The following is a 15,348-nucleotide window of genomic DNA, read 5'->3' as shown; positions in this document are numbered from 1 at the left end:
GGGCTTGGTGATATCTTTCCAAAGTACCAGTGACTGCAGGTGATAAGCAGACGATTTGAGCTGCTTCACTCCCAAATTACACATGACCTCTCAGAATACATGAAATTTGACCCCTAGTCAGACTGAATTTCTTTTGACAACCCATATCGAGTGAAAAACTGGATTAACCCCTCAATCACAATTTTTGCTGTGATTTTTGCCACTGGAAATCGGGTGGAAAAATCCATGATGATTAGATGATACTTCTGTCCTGGCTTAGCTTTAGGTAAGGGTCCAACACAATCCACAAGAACCTGACTACCCTGTTTGTTAAATGCATCTATCAGTATTAATGGGGCTGGCTTAATCGAAGTCTGTGGCTTCCCAATCATTTGACATGTGTGACATGTCTTTGAAAAGTCAACCACATCCCTGTGCAACTGCAGCCAGTAAAAAATGCATCATTACACTAGCCTGTGTGTTCGAATCCCCAAATGCCCTGCAATTACTATCTCATGGGTAGTTCTCAAAATTTCACTGTGATAGCAAGGAGGGACAGCAATGTGATGGACTACGGGGCAATCCTCAACAGCGGGCCTCTGGGGAGGTCTCAACTTCTTCATCAAGATGTTGTTCTTAACATCATAACACCCAGGGACCTTTTCAGCCTCTGCCTCAGAACACACTATCTGAGACAAGCTTCTTCAGTCAGGGTCTGCCTGTTCTCCCTCAGTCAAAGAGGATCTGCTAAACAATTCACCATTGCTAGCCTTGGAGCCTTTATCACCAACATCCCCATCTAAATCCTTGAAAAAGGTCTCAGCCAACCAAATACCTGAATTGTCCTCCACAACAACGAAATCCATCTTCTCTTGTTTAACCCTATGAGCCTGGGATTTAGTTATAACAGAGTCTAGGAATATTATAGGAAATTCTTCCTTCAAAACCTCAACTGTTTTTTCTGAAACTATTGGAGATGCCACTGCCTTATCCCTTGCCACGTCATTTCCGATTAGAAAATCTACCCCCTCAATGGGCAAACTGGGAACGATCCCAATGGTAACAGGACCAGTGACTAAGTTACATTTCAAATTTGCCCTATATAAGGGAATGGATACATATGTTCCACCAATCCCTTGGATTAATGCCTTCTCATTCAGAGAACTACTGGGGAAGAACCTCATGTCACCTGCCAACATCAGTGACTGTTCCACCCTGTGTTTCTAAGGATGTCAGTTGACTTGCTTCACCAAATGACTGTGGGGATACCTGACCCTCCAACAGAAAACATCCATAGTTCTCTGCAATCTGATTCATGTTATTAGTGTATATTGGCGAAACTATCTGCTTGATGTGAACATAACCCACTAGGACAGTATCTCCTGTGGAGACACCCTTCGACTGCACACATGCAATGGGCTTGTTTTTCCACCTCCAACATTCAGCCTTCACATGTCCTTTCTTATGTCAGGAAGAGCACGTCGGTCCCTCCGAATCACCTTTTCCTCCTGACTTTCTCTTTTACGAACCTGTGTCTGTCTCTTCACTTTTGTCATCTTTCTCAATAGAACCAGATTTCTTTTCATTATCAACCTTCCTATCTCTCCAACTTCTCTGGAAGTTTCCAAACTGGGGCTTGTAACGACTCTGTTTGAGAGTCATTTCATAATCATCTGCCATTACTGCAGCACCCTTATTTTATCAACTTTATATTCTTCCAGGTTGGACCTTATTCCTGAAGGGACATATTTTTGAATTCTTCCATCAGAATTACTTCCCTAAGGTTCTCAAAATCTTGTCCAATCGTCAATGCTCTATACCACCTTTCAAACACCATTTCGTTCTCTCGAGCAAATGCCACATATATCTGGAACAAAAACAAGAAATGCTGGAATCACTCAGCAGGTCTGGCAGCATCTGTGGAAAGAGAAGCAGAGTTAACGTTTCGGGTCAGTGACCCTTCTTCGGAACTGACAAATATTAGAAAAGTCACAGATTATAAGCAAGTGAGGTGGGGGTGGGGAAAGAGATAACAAAGGAGAAGGTGCAGATTGGACCAGGCCACATAGCTGACCAAAAGGTCACGGAGCAAAGGCAAACAATATGTTAATGGTGTGTTGAAAGACAAAGCATTAGTACAGATTAGGTGTGAATACACTGAATGTTGAACAGCAGCAAGTGCAAACCTGAAAAAAAACCTGAAAAAAACAGTGGGTAAGCAAACTGAACAAACTAAGATGAAATGAAATAAATGCAAAAAAAGATAGTAAAAAATGTAAAAAAGAATGTAAAAAAAAGGAAGAAAAAATAACTAAAAATGAAAGTAAAATGGGGGGCTGTCATGCTCTGAAATTATTGAACTCAATGTTCAGTTCGGCAGGCTGTAGTGTGCCTAATCGGTAGATGAGATGCTGTTCCTCGAGCTTGCGTTGATGTTCAGTGGAACACTGCAGCAATCCCAGGACAGAGATGTGAGCATGAGAGCAGGGGGGAGTGTTGAAATGGCAAGCAACCGGAAGCTCAGGGTCCTGCTTGCGGACTGAGCGGAGATGTTCCGCAAAGCGGTCACCCAGTCTGCGCTTGGTCTCCCCAATGTAGAGGAGACCACACTGTGAGCAGCGAATACAGTATACTACATTGAAAGAAGTACAAGTAAATCGCTGCTTCACCTGAAAGGAGTGTTTGGGGCCTGGGATAGTGAGGAGAGGGGAGGTAAATGGGCAGGTATTACACCTCCTGCGATTGCAGGGGAAGGTGCCCTGGGACGGGGACGAGGTGGTGGGGGTAATGGAGGAGTGGACCAGGGTGTCGCGGAGGGAACGATCCCTTCGGAATGCTGACAGGGGAAGGGAGGGGAAGATGCGACTGGTAGTGGCATCACGCTGGAGGTGGCGGAAATGGCGGAGGATGATCCTTTGGATATGGAGGCTGGTGGGATGAAAAGTGAGGACAAGGGGAACCCTGTCACGGTTCTGGGAGGGAGGGGAAGGGGTGAGGGTAGAGGTGCGGTGAATGGGTCGGACACGGTTGAGGGCCCTGTCAACCACAGTGGGGGGAAATCCTCGGTTGAGGAAAAAGGAGGTCATATCAGAAGCACCGTCATGGAAGGTAGCATCATCAGAGCAGATGCGTCGGAGAAGGAGAAACTGGGAGAATGGAATGGAGTCCTTACAGGAGGTAGGGTGTGAAGAAGTGTAGTCGAGGTAGCTGTGGGAGTCGGTGGGCTTATAATGGATATTGGTAGACAACCTATCCCCAGAGATGGAGACAGAGAAGTCGAGGAAGGGAAGGGAAGTGTCAGAGATGGACCATGTAAAGGTGAGAGAAGGGTGGAAATTGGAAGCAAAGTTGATAAAGTTTTCTAGTTTGGGGCGGGAGCAGGAAACGGCACCGATACAGTCATCAATGTACCGGAAAAAGAGTTGGGGGAGGGGGCCTGAGTAGGACTGGAACAAAGAATGCTCGACATATCCCACAAAAAGACAGGCATAACTAGGACAGGCATAACTAGGACAGGCATAACCACATATATCTGGCCCTGTTTCTTTTTTAAATTCCTGAATTTTTTGTTTTTTAGGCATGGAGAACAGTCATAGTCTTGTGAGTGTTCACCTGAAAGAGATGAGTATACTTCTAAAGTTTTCCCTATGAAAACACTCTGTAGGAGCATTGGTCAAGATGATTCAGACTACTCCAGATTCATGGCAATTTTCTCAAATGATACAAAGTACATTTTTACTCTCTCTTCCCTAAATTTAGGTACCAAGTATATATTATTTTCCAAATCAAAACTACTAGGAATTTCAACTGGGTCATCCTCAATTATCACCCCGATGCATGCCCACCAGCTTCGAGCCTTTCCATTCTCACTTCATGGTCTGGTGCTAATTTTCAAATTTCTTGTTCCCTTTCTTTTTCTTCCATTTCCATTTCTCTTTCAAATTCAAGTTTTCTCCTTTCAAATTGTAATTGTCTATCGTTATGATTAGATTAGATTAGAGATACAGCACTGAAACAGGCCCTTCGGCCCACCGAGTCTGTGCCGACCATCAACCACCCATTTTTATACTAATCCTACACTAATCCCATATTCCTACCAAACATCCCCACCTGTCCCTATATTTCCCTACCACCTACCTATACTAGTGACAATTTATAATGGCCAATTTACCTAACAACCTGATTATATCCACCTCCACCACACTCTCAGGTGGTGCATCCCAGACGTTAACCATGCATTGCATAAAAGGTTTTTCCTCATGTCACCGTTGGTTCACTTGCCAATCACCTTAAATTGGTGTGCTCTGGTTCTTGAGCATTTTCTCTCTATCTACTCTGTCTAGACCTCTCAAGATTTTGAACACCTATTAAATTTCCTCTCAACCTTCTCTTCTCTAAGGAGAACAACCCCACCTTCTTTTGATACATATAGTCAAAATAATAATAATAATGGGGGAGCCCAGAAAATCAGTGCAAAAGGTAAGGCTGAAGCATTTGCAACATGTCATGAGTGGATGATCCATCTCAGTCTCTTCCTGAAGTCCCCAGCATCACAGATGCCAGTCTTCAGACAATTTGATTCATTCCATGTGATATCAAAAAACTGCTGAAGGCACTGGATACTGCAAAGGCTATAGGCCCTGACAACATTCCGGCAGTAGTACTGAAGACCTGTAGTCCAGAACTTGCTCAAGCTGTTCCAAGCTACAACGCTGGCATCTACCCAGCAATGTGGAAAATTGTCCAGGTATGTCCTGTACACAAAAAGCAGGACAAATGCAACCCGGCCAATTACCGCCCCATCAGTCTACTCTTGATCATCAGTAAAGTGATGGACAGTGTCATAGACAGTGCTATCAAGCAGCACTTGCTGTACAATAACCTGCTCAGTGGTGCTCAGTTTGGGTTCCGGCAGGGCCACTCAGCTCCTAATCTCATTACAGCCTTGATTCAAACATGGATAAAAGAGCTGAACTCAAGATGTGAGGTGAGAGTGACTGCCCTAGACATCAAGGCAGCATTTGACCGAGTATGGCATCAAGGAGCCCGAGCAAAACTGGAGTCAATGGGAATTGGGGGAAAATTCGCTGTTGGTTGGAGTCATACTTAACACAAAGGAAAATGGTTATGGTTGTTGGAGGTCAGTCATCTCAGCTCCAGGATATCACTGCAGGAGTTCCTCAGGGTAGTGTCCTCAGCCCAACCTTCTTCAGCTGCTTCATCAATGACCTTCCTTCAATAAGGTCAGCAGTGGGGAAGTTTGCTGATGACTGTACAATGTTCAGCATCATTCGTGACTCTTCAGATACTGAAGCAGTCTGTATAGAAATGCAGCAAGACCTGGACAATATCCAGGCTTGAGCTGATAAGAGGCAAGTAACATTCGCGCCACACAAGTGCCAGGCAATGACTCTCTAACAAGAGAGAATTTAACCATCTACCCTTGACATTCAATGGCATTACGATCGCTGAATCCCACACTATCAACGTTCTGGGGTTACCATTGACCAGAAACTGAACTGGAGTAGCCACATAAATACTCTGGCTACAAGAGCAGGTCAGAGGTTAGGGATCCTGCTGCCTCCTGACTCCCCAAAGCCTGTTCGCCATCTACAAGGCATAAGGCAGGAGTGTGATGTAATACTCTCCACTTGCCTGGATGGGTGCAGCTCCAGCAACACTCAAGAAGCTCAACACCATCCAAGCTTGCTTGACTGGCACCCCATCTACAAACATTCACTCCCTCCACCAACGACACACTGTGGCAGCAGTGTGTACCATCTACAAGATGCACTGCAGCAATGCACCAAGACTCCTTAGACAGCACCTTCCAAACCCATGATCTCTACCAACTAGAAACACAAGGGCAGTCGATGTATGGGAACATCACAACCTGCAGGTTCCTCTCCAAGCCACACACCATCCTGAGTTGGAACTATATCACCGTTCCTTCACTGTTGCTGGGTCAACATCCTGGAAACCCTTTCTAACAGCACTGTTGGTGCACCTACCCCACATGGACTGCAGCGGTTCAAGAAGACGGTTTAAGGGCGGCACAGTGGCGCAGTGGTTAGCACCGCAGCCTCACAGCTCCAGGGACCCGGGTTCGATTCCGGGTACTGCCTGTGTGGAGTTTGCAAGTTCTCCCTGTGTCTGCGTGGGTTTTCTCCGGGTGCTCCGGTTTCCTCCCACAAGCCAAAAGACTTGCAGATTGATAGGTAAATTGGCCATTATAAACTGTCACTAGTATAGGTAGGTGTTAGGGAAATATAGGGACAGGTGGGGATGTTTGGTGGGAATATGGGATTAGTGCAGGATTAGTATAAATGGGTGGTTGATGTTCGGCACAGACTCGGTGGGCCGAAGGGCCTGTTTCAGTGCTGTATCTCTAATCTAATCTAATCTAAGACGGCTCACCACCACTTTCTCAAAAGCAATTAGGGATGGTCAATAAATGCTGGCATAGCCAGTGATGCCCACATCCTGTGAATGAATAATAAAAAAAAATAATAGTCTTCGTCACAACGGCACAGAAGAAAGCCATTTGATTGGCAGAGGGATGGGCACCTGAGAGGAAGCTCAGATCGGAGGGAAACAAAACTGGTAACTTGTCAGGGGTGTGGGAACCAGGAGCAAATATCAGAGAGGAATACCAAGGTGCACAGAATACTGAGGTAGATAGATAGCACTAGAGTAGGGAATACTAAGTTATTAGGTAGTGTCAGAGTAAGGGAGAAAGTAATAAAGTCTAAATCAGGGTTAATGTGCATGTATGTGAATGCACGGAGTGTGGTTAATAAGATTGGTGAGGTACAGGCACAGATTGCCTCGTAGAAATATGATGATGTGGCTATAACTTGGCTCAAAGAAGGGCAGGGCTGGGTGTTAGATATTCCTGGATACAAGGTGTTCAGGAAAATAGGAAAGGGAGAAAAAGGGGGAGGGGTGGCGGTATTGATTAAGGAGAGCTTTGCTGTTCTGGAGAAAAAGGATGTCCCAGAGGGGTTGAGGACAATCAATTTGGCTAGAGCTAAGGAACAAAAATGGTGCCGTTACATTGCACACTGTTGTAGTTAGACCAGCAGCTCGTGGGAAGGAGATGGAGGAACAAATTTGCAAGGAAATTACAGAAAGATGCAACAATTATAGGGTAATTATAATGGGGGACTTTAATTACCCAAACATAGACTGGGATGTTAGTAGTTTAACGGGCAGTGAGGGGCAAGAGTTCCGAGAGTGCGTTCAGGTAAATTTTCTACAACAGTATGTTGCTAGTCCAATGAGAAAGGAGGCACTGCTAGACCTGGTTCTTGGGAATGAGATGGGCCAAGTGGATCAAGTATCAGTAGGAGACCATTTAGGAGATAGTGATCATTGTAACATAAGGTTTAGGCTGACTATGGAAAAGGACAAAGAACAATCAAGGGTAAGAATAATTAACTGGGAGAAAGCCAACGTCAATGGGGTAAGAATGGAGCTGGGGTGAATAAATTGGAGTTAAAAATTGATGGGAAAATCGGTAGCTGAACAATGGGCTACCTTCAAAGAAGAGATAATTCGGGCACAGTCAAGGTATGTTCCCTCGAACGGGAAAGGTAGGGCAAACAACTCCCTGGATGACAAATGAGGTTGAGATTAAGATGGAAAAGTGTGTTTATGACAGATGCCAGGTAGAAAATACTATTGGGAACCAAGCTGAATATAGAAGGTCCAGAGGGGAAGCGAAAAAGCATCTGAGAAGCAAAGAGAGAGCACGAAAAGAGACTGGCAACTAGCATTGAAGGAAATCTCAAAGTTTTCTACAGACATGTAAATGGTCAAATGAGGAGCAGGGCTTATTCGGGACCAGAAAGGGGATTTGCACGTGGAGGCAGCGGGCACAGCTGTGGTATTAAATTAATATTTTGCATCTGTCTTAACCAAGGAAGAAGATGCAATCCAGGAAATGTTGAAAGAGGAGGTACATCGGACACTAGAGGGGTTTAAAATTGATAAAGAAGATGTATTAGACAGGCTGTATGTACTTAAAGTGGATAAAGCACCAGGACCAGATGAGATGCATCCAAGGATACTGAGGGAAGTGAGGGATGAAATCATGGAGGCACTGGCCGTAATTTTTCAGTCTTCCTTAGACTCAGGGGTGGCACCAGAGGACTGGAGAATTGCAAATGTTACACCCTTGTTCAGATAAGCCCAGCAACTACAGGCCAGTCAGTTTAACTTCAGTGGTGGGGAAACTTTTACAAAAAATAATTCAGGTTAATTAAGGAAAGCCAGCATGGATTTCTTAAGGGAAAATCATGTTTAACTAACTTGCTGGAGTTTTTTGAGGAGGTAACAGAGAAGGTTGTTGAGGGCAATGCTGTTGATGCAATGTACATGGATTTTTAAAAGGCGTTTGATACAATGCCACACAACCGACGTGTGAGCAAAGTTGTAGCTCATGGAATGAAAGGGATGGTAACAACTTGGATATGGAATTGTCTGAGTGACAGGAAACAAAGAGTAGTGGTTAATGGATGTTTTTTGGGCTGGAGGAAAGCTTGTCATGGAATTCCCCAAGGGTCAGTGTTGGGACCCTTGCTTTTCCTGATATATATTAATGACCTAGACCTCAGTGTACAGGGCACAATTTCAATGTTTGCTGATGATACGAAACTTGAAAGGATTGTGAACTGTGAGGAGGATAGTGTAGAACTCCAAAAGAACATAGACAAGTTGGTGGAATGGGCAGACAGGTGGCAGATGAAGTTCAATGCAGAGAACTGTGAAGTGATTCATTTTGGTAGGCAGAACATGGAGAGACAGTATAAAATAAAGGGTACCATTCTAAATGGGGTGCAGGAGCAGAGGGACCTCGGTGTATATGTGCATAAGTCATTGAAGGAGGTAGGACAGGTTGAGAGAGTGGTTACTAAAGCATACAGTATCCTGGGCTTTATTAATAGGGGCATAGAGTACAAGAGCAAGGAAGTTATGTTGAGCTTGTATAAGAGAGTAGTTTGGCCTCAGCTGGAGTATTACGTCCCGTTCTCGGCACCGCACTTGAGGAAAGACATGGGGGCATTGGAGAGAGTGCAGAAAAGATTCACAAGAATGGTTCCAGGGATGAGGAACTCAGTTATGAAGATAGATTGGAGAAGTTAGGACTGTTTTCCTTGGAGAAGAGGAGGCTGAGAGGTGATTTGATAGAGGTAATCAATATCATGAGGGGTCTGGACAGAGTAGATAGAGATACTGTTCCCACTTGTGAAAGGATCGAAAGCGAGAGGACATAGATTTAAAGTATTTGGTGAGAGAAGCAAAAGTGGCATGAGGAAAAGCTTTTTCACGCAGTGAGTGGTTAAGGAATGCACTACCTGCGAATGCGGTGGAGGCAGGTTGAAGCATTCTAAAGGGAATTAGACTGTTATATGAAAAGGAAGAATATGCTGGGTTACAGGGAGAAGCTGGGGGAATGGAACTGAGTAAATTGCTCTTTTGGAGAGCCAGTGCTGACACGATGGGCCAAATGGCCTCCTTCTGCACTGTAACAATTCTGTGATTTCTTGACTCTCCACTGTACCATTAAATGTAAGAGATTTAAGACAGAGGCAGGGAAAATGTTTACAGAGAGTTAGTTATTAAAGTAGTTCAGGATAGGTTTGATAGATAACATCACAATAAGAGTCATAGCCATAACGGCACAGAAGAAGACTATTTGGCCCACCGAGTCTGTGCCAACTCTCTGTAGAACAATCCAGTCAGTCCCACTCCCCTGCACTATCCCCGTAGCCCTGCAAGTTTATTTTGCTCAAGTGCCAACTTCCTTTTGAAATCATTGATCGTCTCCACTTCCACCACCCTTGTAGGCATCGAGTTCTGTTAAAAAGTTCTTCCTCACATCTCCTCTGTAACTCTTGCTCAACACCTTAAATCTGTGACCCTTAGTCGTTGTTCCATCATCTAATGTGAATAGCTTTCCTTTGTCAACCTTATCTAGACCTGTCATAACCCTGTACACCTCTATCAAAACTCCCTCAACCTCCTTTGCCCCAAGGAGAACTACCCCAGCTTCTCCAACCTAACCTTGCAGCTTAAATCCCTCATACCTGGAACCATTCTGGTAAATCTCCTCTGGACCTTCTGAAGGACCTCCACATTGTTCCTGAAGTATGGTGACCAGCACTGGATGCAATATCCTAGTTGTGGCCTAACCAGAGCTTTATAAAGGTTCAGCATAACTTCCCTGCTTTTGCACTTAATACCTCTATGATCCCCAAGATCCCATATACTTTACTAACCAGTCTCTCGATGTGTCCTGATAGGAGAAAAGGGAATAAGTGGATATCTGAACAGACTGGGACTATTGCTTATGTGGAGGATAAGCAGGTTGTTTGGCCTGTTTCCATGTTGTAATTCTTCTATAAGTTAAAGTGTACAGTATTGTTCACCACCTGTTGATGTTGAAAGTTTGAGGCATTGCTATTTTAGGTGATGGTTGATTATCCATACAAGCAATCTTGGAATCTATTAAAGCATGTGTTCTTTTGATTCTACAGGGTGTTGAGCGCTTGGCCCAGTTCAGGAAAATTGCACAACAAACAGTTAAAATTGCCTGTTGCACAGCTTTACTGGAAGCTGGATTTATACCAGATGACTATTTGTCTGAGATGCAGAGTGCAGGTACTGATTGGAATGTAATGTGCAATTGTGTTTATATATGCAACTCAATATATGTTGTAATTGACATCCACAGCTTAATTAAATTGCGATCCTCCTGACCGCACATAAAAAATGTTTATATTGGCAATGAATACTTCTGTGTTATTTTCTTTTTTTTAAGCCTATGATTTAGACTTTACATATACTCCATAAGTATTTTGCAATTTCATGAAAACTTTCATAGGAAATGTGCTGCTACTTTTGGGATAGATATTTATCTGTTTATATAACTGAAAAGTATAATTTACCTTTGCAGTATATGACATTTCTGATTATGCATATTGCTGAAAAACAAAAATTGTATTGACTTACAGGCATTGGTGAGAACAATTTTTTGCGGTCCACTATTGCCACTGAGATCCTTGTGGAGTCATCTGACAAAAAAAACTATACAGGACAAGCAAACAAGAGGTCTCACTGCAGGAGGCTAACCTGGTTAGTGATAACTTTTAAAATCTTTGTTTTAATTATCAGTAATTAGTCAAGCTAAATTTCAATATCTCTTCCGCTTTTCCCTTATAGCTTCATCCGCCTTACTGATTACCTCATCGTGAACACACTGCATGTCCTCACAGTGAATTCCATCACAGTCTTGTTCAATCACCTAACAGAGAAGCTGAAGCATACGCCAGAGGAAGAGCTCATTAGAATTTGGAGCACGATGGACCAGGAAAGGGAAGATGAGTTGGTAATAAAGGTAAACATTCAAAATATAGGTAAACAATTTTTGAGGAGTGGAAAAATTATAAAATTATATCTTTAAAAAAAAATTCTTTGTTAGGTTGGTCTAATTGTACATGTCCTTGCTGAAATTTTATTTTGGCATTTCATGCTATTTTCCATGACATGCGCGTCAGGTCTGGGGTCCACATCCAATGACTGCCATGTTTTCATATACCATTGTGATACACATCACTATTAAATATACTTTGACATGAAAGGCAACAGGGAAGACATCACCTCATGAGATCAAAGTACTCTGACAGTACACATTATAATTACATTTATAGCTAAATAATTATTAATTTAGACATTTTCAGAACAGATCTATTTATGCAAAGTATTTTAGTGATAAAATAGTTTTATACCTATGTACTGATCTTGTCTGTTTTAGTCGATTGCACAAATGGCCTCAGTCAGCATTCCCCCAGATGTAGATCTTGAGAATGAAGATCTTGAGGATGAAAATCTCGAGGATGAAGAGCTCCAGAGTGAAGAAGTTTTTGTACCAATGTTTCTTGTAGAAATGGTATTAAGTTATCAAGAATTGCAGTTTAGCCCTCAGCTCGGTGAATTTGAGGTTTGTACAAAACATTTAATTTTAGTTTTTTTTTCAGCTACGTAATTTCATAATTTTTCTAATATTTTTCAGTCACCTGAGAAACATAAACCTTTCCTTAACAGTTTATCTTAGCAATGAATCTGTCACTTCACTTTTGTTGTTTCTTTGCTGATTTTTTGTTTCCTCTACTACTTTGAAGCCCTTTATGACTTTGGCTTCTTGGGCAAAGTAGTAAAGGGAAAAAAAATCAGCAAAGAAATAAAGTTATGTTTTGAAACCATGCATATTTGTGTAAAAGTCGATCTCATGCAGAAGTCAACCCATGACTTTGGGCCAAAAGAATCTTGATATTTTCCCCTATATCTCATGTAAAAGTCAGCTATGTTCAGCTAGGACCCCCACATTTTTTCAGTGTGGCGCCAAGGAAGAACAGCAAATACATAGTGCAGTTTAAACTAAAAGTTGCTGAGTGTGCAGAGGAGACGAATAATTGTGCGGCAGCAAGAGAAATATCAGAGAAGAATGTCAGAGATTGGAGCAAACTTTCCACACAGCTCATGAAGATGCCAAAGAATAAAAGTGCCAACAGGGGAAAGCCTAGCATGTGACTGCAATTAGATGATAAATTTGCAGGATGGGTCCGTGAATGTTGCCAGAATGGATACTTGGGCCTGTATTTGACTAGCGCATTGCAAATTGTGGCGGTGCGCTTTGATCTCGGTGGTCCGCCTGGGCAGAGTGGCTGTCACTGAGCTCCTGTGATATTTTTCACAGGGGCTCATTTAAATGGAGGGGACAGAGTGGCCGCCCCTGATGACATAGAGGGGGGTGGCTGCTCCGTCCCTAGTAATGACATTCGGCGCCACCGCGCAGGCGCCGGCACCATTTTTAAAGGGCTTCACGCCCTTAGAAGACATTTGAATTTTTAAAGGCACAGTGTTTAACATTGTCATTAAAAAATTAAATAAAAGCTGGAGGCTTATCGCTCCAAAGTTAACTTTATTCCCAACCCGAACTTCCCCCCTCAACCTCATTACCTTTGCTCTTCAACCCCTTCCCACCATCCCCACAGCCAATTCAAATTGCCTTCCCCACCCCCCCCACTCCTACCCTGATAATTTCACTTCTCCCCCTCCCCCACCAGTGTCATGTCACGGAACTCCAAACGGAGTTCCGAAGGCACAGGAGTTCCGACCGGCAGCCAGAATATCGACGTGGGATGGCCACCAGGACAAGGTAAGTTGATTTGCATTAATTTCAATTCATTTTAATATTAAAATGAAGGCCCCACCACCAAGTGGCGTTGGGAGAGGGTGGTGCAGGGGCTGCATCGAAGCCTTTGCCGCCACTGGTAAAATGCGGCATAGCCTTCTTGACATTGGGGGTCATGGCGGGCATCTCCCGGAAGAATTTTCTGGGCCCCACTGCCACAACCCCCAATGTCGGAGGGCTAGTAAAATTCAGCACATAGTTTCCCGTGCATCCATCTGACTGCATGCCCTGTCTCCATGGTGCCTCCTACTTTGTTAATAAAAGTTTGAAAATATGACTTGTTTAAAAGCCAAGCCCCCAAATTTTCGCCTCATAATTAGTCTCAAAAATTTTACTTTTACATGAGTATATATGGAATATACTTCTAAAATTAGTGAAACTATTCTAATAATTGAAGGTTGATTCTGCAGCTTAAAGTGAGTGTAGACAGAGAATTTGTACTGGTTATTAGGATATTATGGAATATATTAAATTGCAAATAGCTTCAAAAAGAAAAAAAAACAAACATTCCAAAAGCATATAAAAGGGAAAACCTGAACTTTGACTCAGGTCAGGATTATTAAACTGTGTTTTTTGTGGTTTCTTTGTCAGTCTGGAGTTTCCGATTTTGTTCTGCAAATGCAGGGAATTGTTCTGTCAGTAGCCAATCTTGTATCGGATTCATACTTTAATGCCTTTACAAGTCCAATTATCAACAAAAAAGTTGAAGAAAAAACTTGTGGTGAGGGTCCAAGCTTGGCAGCCATCCTTGAAGACGACAAATATTTGGTGGAAACCATCCACAATATACTGGTATGATTTATCTTAAGCATTAACAGATTTGGTAGTTAATCATTGGAAGTTAGTTCCTAGAAGGTCCACATTTATTGAAACAAAATATAATTGAAAGCAAAGCTGTTAATTCTTATTTCTCTAAACTATTAAGGATTTGATGTTTTTATGGCCTGGATCTCGGTGATGTCCCATTGAATGTAGAGGACTTTTTTTAACGTTCTGTACACAGTGATGCCTAGTGGAGCCCAGTTATCTTCCCTCATCGAAGAAGGAAAAATTGGAGGGAGAGTGTTACTGGCACACTTGCCACGAACTAATCCGAGCAGCATTTGTGGAGAATTTGGGATAGATTTTCCCTGTTTGGCTGTATCTTGCTTTTGGTTGGCATAATTGAGATCAGGAGAAGTTAGCACCCAGGGAAAAATGATCTCCAGGTGAAGATTGGGTTTAAGAAAAATATTGTTAACGAGCTATTTCATACAATTTCAAAGCCATGCTATGAATATTGGCCCTAGTGCCAAACACAAATCTAACCATATAGTTTTGAGTTCTTGTAATCACACTTCAAAACTACCTGTGATCAATTTCTCCTTCTGATATTTTATGTGAATATGGTCACAATCTCTAGTGGTTCATAAGTTAATGCTGTGAAAACCATTTACTTAAGTTGCCAGCTATGCTGTCTATCCATTAACTGTGTAATAGTGTAACTAGAAACTGTTTGGAGTCACCATTGAAACTACTGGAGAATAAATCAAATAGACGATGCACAATATTATTAGGCTACCTAAACACGCTTATGGATAGATTTGGGTTGGCTTGGTATTTACAAAAGAAAATAATGTATAATAGTGATACAGCACTGAAACAGGCCCTTTGGCCCACCGAGTCTGTGCCGACCAACAACCACCCATTTATACTAATCCTACATTAATCCCATATTCCCTACCACATCCCCACCATTCTCCTACCACCTACCTACAATAGGTTCAATTTACAATGGCCAATTTACCTATCAACCTGCACGTCTTTGGCTGTGGGAGGAAACCAGACCACCCAGCAGAAACCCATGCGGTCACAGGGAGAACTTACAAACTCCGCACAGGCAGTACCCAAAACTGAACCCAGGTCGCTGGAGCTGCTGTGGTGCTAACCACTGTGCCACCCTGTCTGAAAAAAATAACCAGCATTAAAACATCAAGTAACCTATAGTCTGCAGTTTCTGCTGCGCTGTCCACGAGACCTGTAGGAGTTGGACAGGTTGAGTTGAGGTTATTTTATATTAGGGTTAAGATGTCCAAAACGGTGTCCTATGACCTATGGGTACTTTTCACTTG

The 15,348-nt window shown here is 42.9% G+C and overlaps 1 protein-coding gene across 3 annotated transcripts in view; it reads left to right on the top strand.

The window, feature by feature from the left end:
- dnah6 (dynein, axonemal, heavy chain 6) overlaps positions 1-15,348 on the top strand; it is a 554,194-nt gene that overhangs the window by 68,482 nt on the left and 470,364 nt on the right. For all 3 annotated transcript variants that reach the window (XM_068030693.1, XM_068030691.1, XM_068030692.1), the window contains 5 exons: positions 10,521-10,644; positions 10,998-11,118; positions 11,206-11,380; positions 11,798-11,983; positions 13,829-14,029. In XM_068030693.1, the coding sequence (XP_067886794.1) occupies positions 10,521-10,644; positions 10,998-11,118; positions 11,206-11,380; positions 11,798-11,983; positions 13,829-14,029 (807 nt within the window). The remainder of the gene's footprint in view (positions 1-10,520; positions 10,645-10,997; positions 11,119-11,205; positions 11,381-11,797; positions 11,984-13,828; positions 14,030-15,348) is intronic.

The sequence above is a fragment of the Heterodontus francisci genome, chromosome 4 (assembly GCF_036365525.1).
Source record: "Heterodontus francisci isolate sHetFra1 chromosome 4, sHetFra1.hap1, whole genome shotgun sequence".
NCBI lineage: Eukaryota > Metazoa > Chordata > Chondrichthyes > Heterodontiformes > Heterodontidae > Heterodontus > Heterodontus francisci.
Note: the sequence above shows the minus strand (reverse complement) of the source record. Positions and strands in the feature narration are given on the sequence as shown.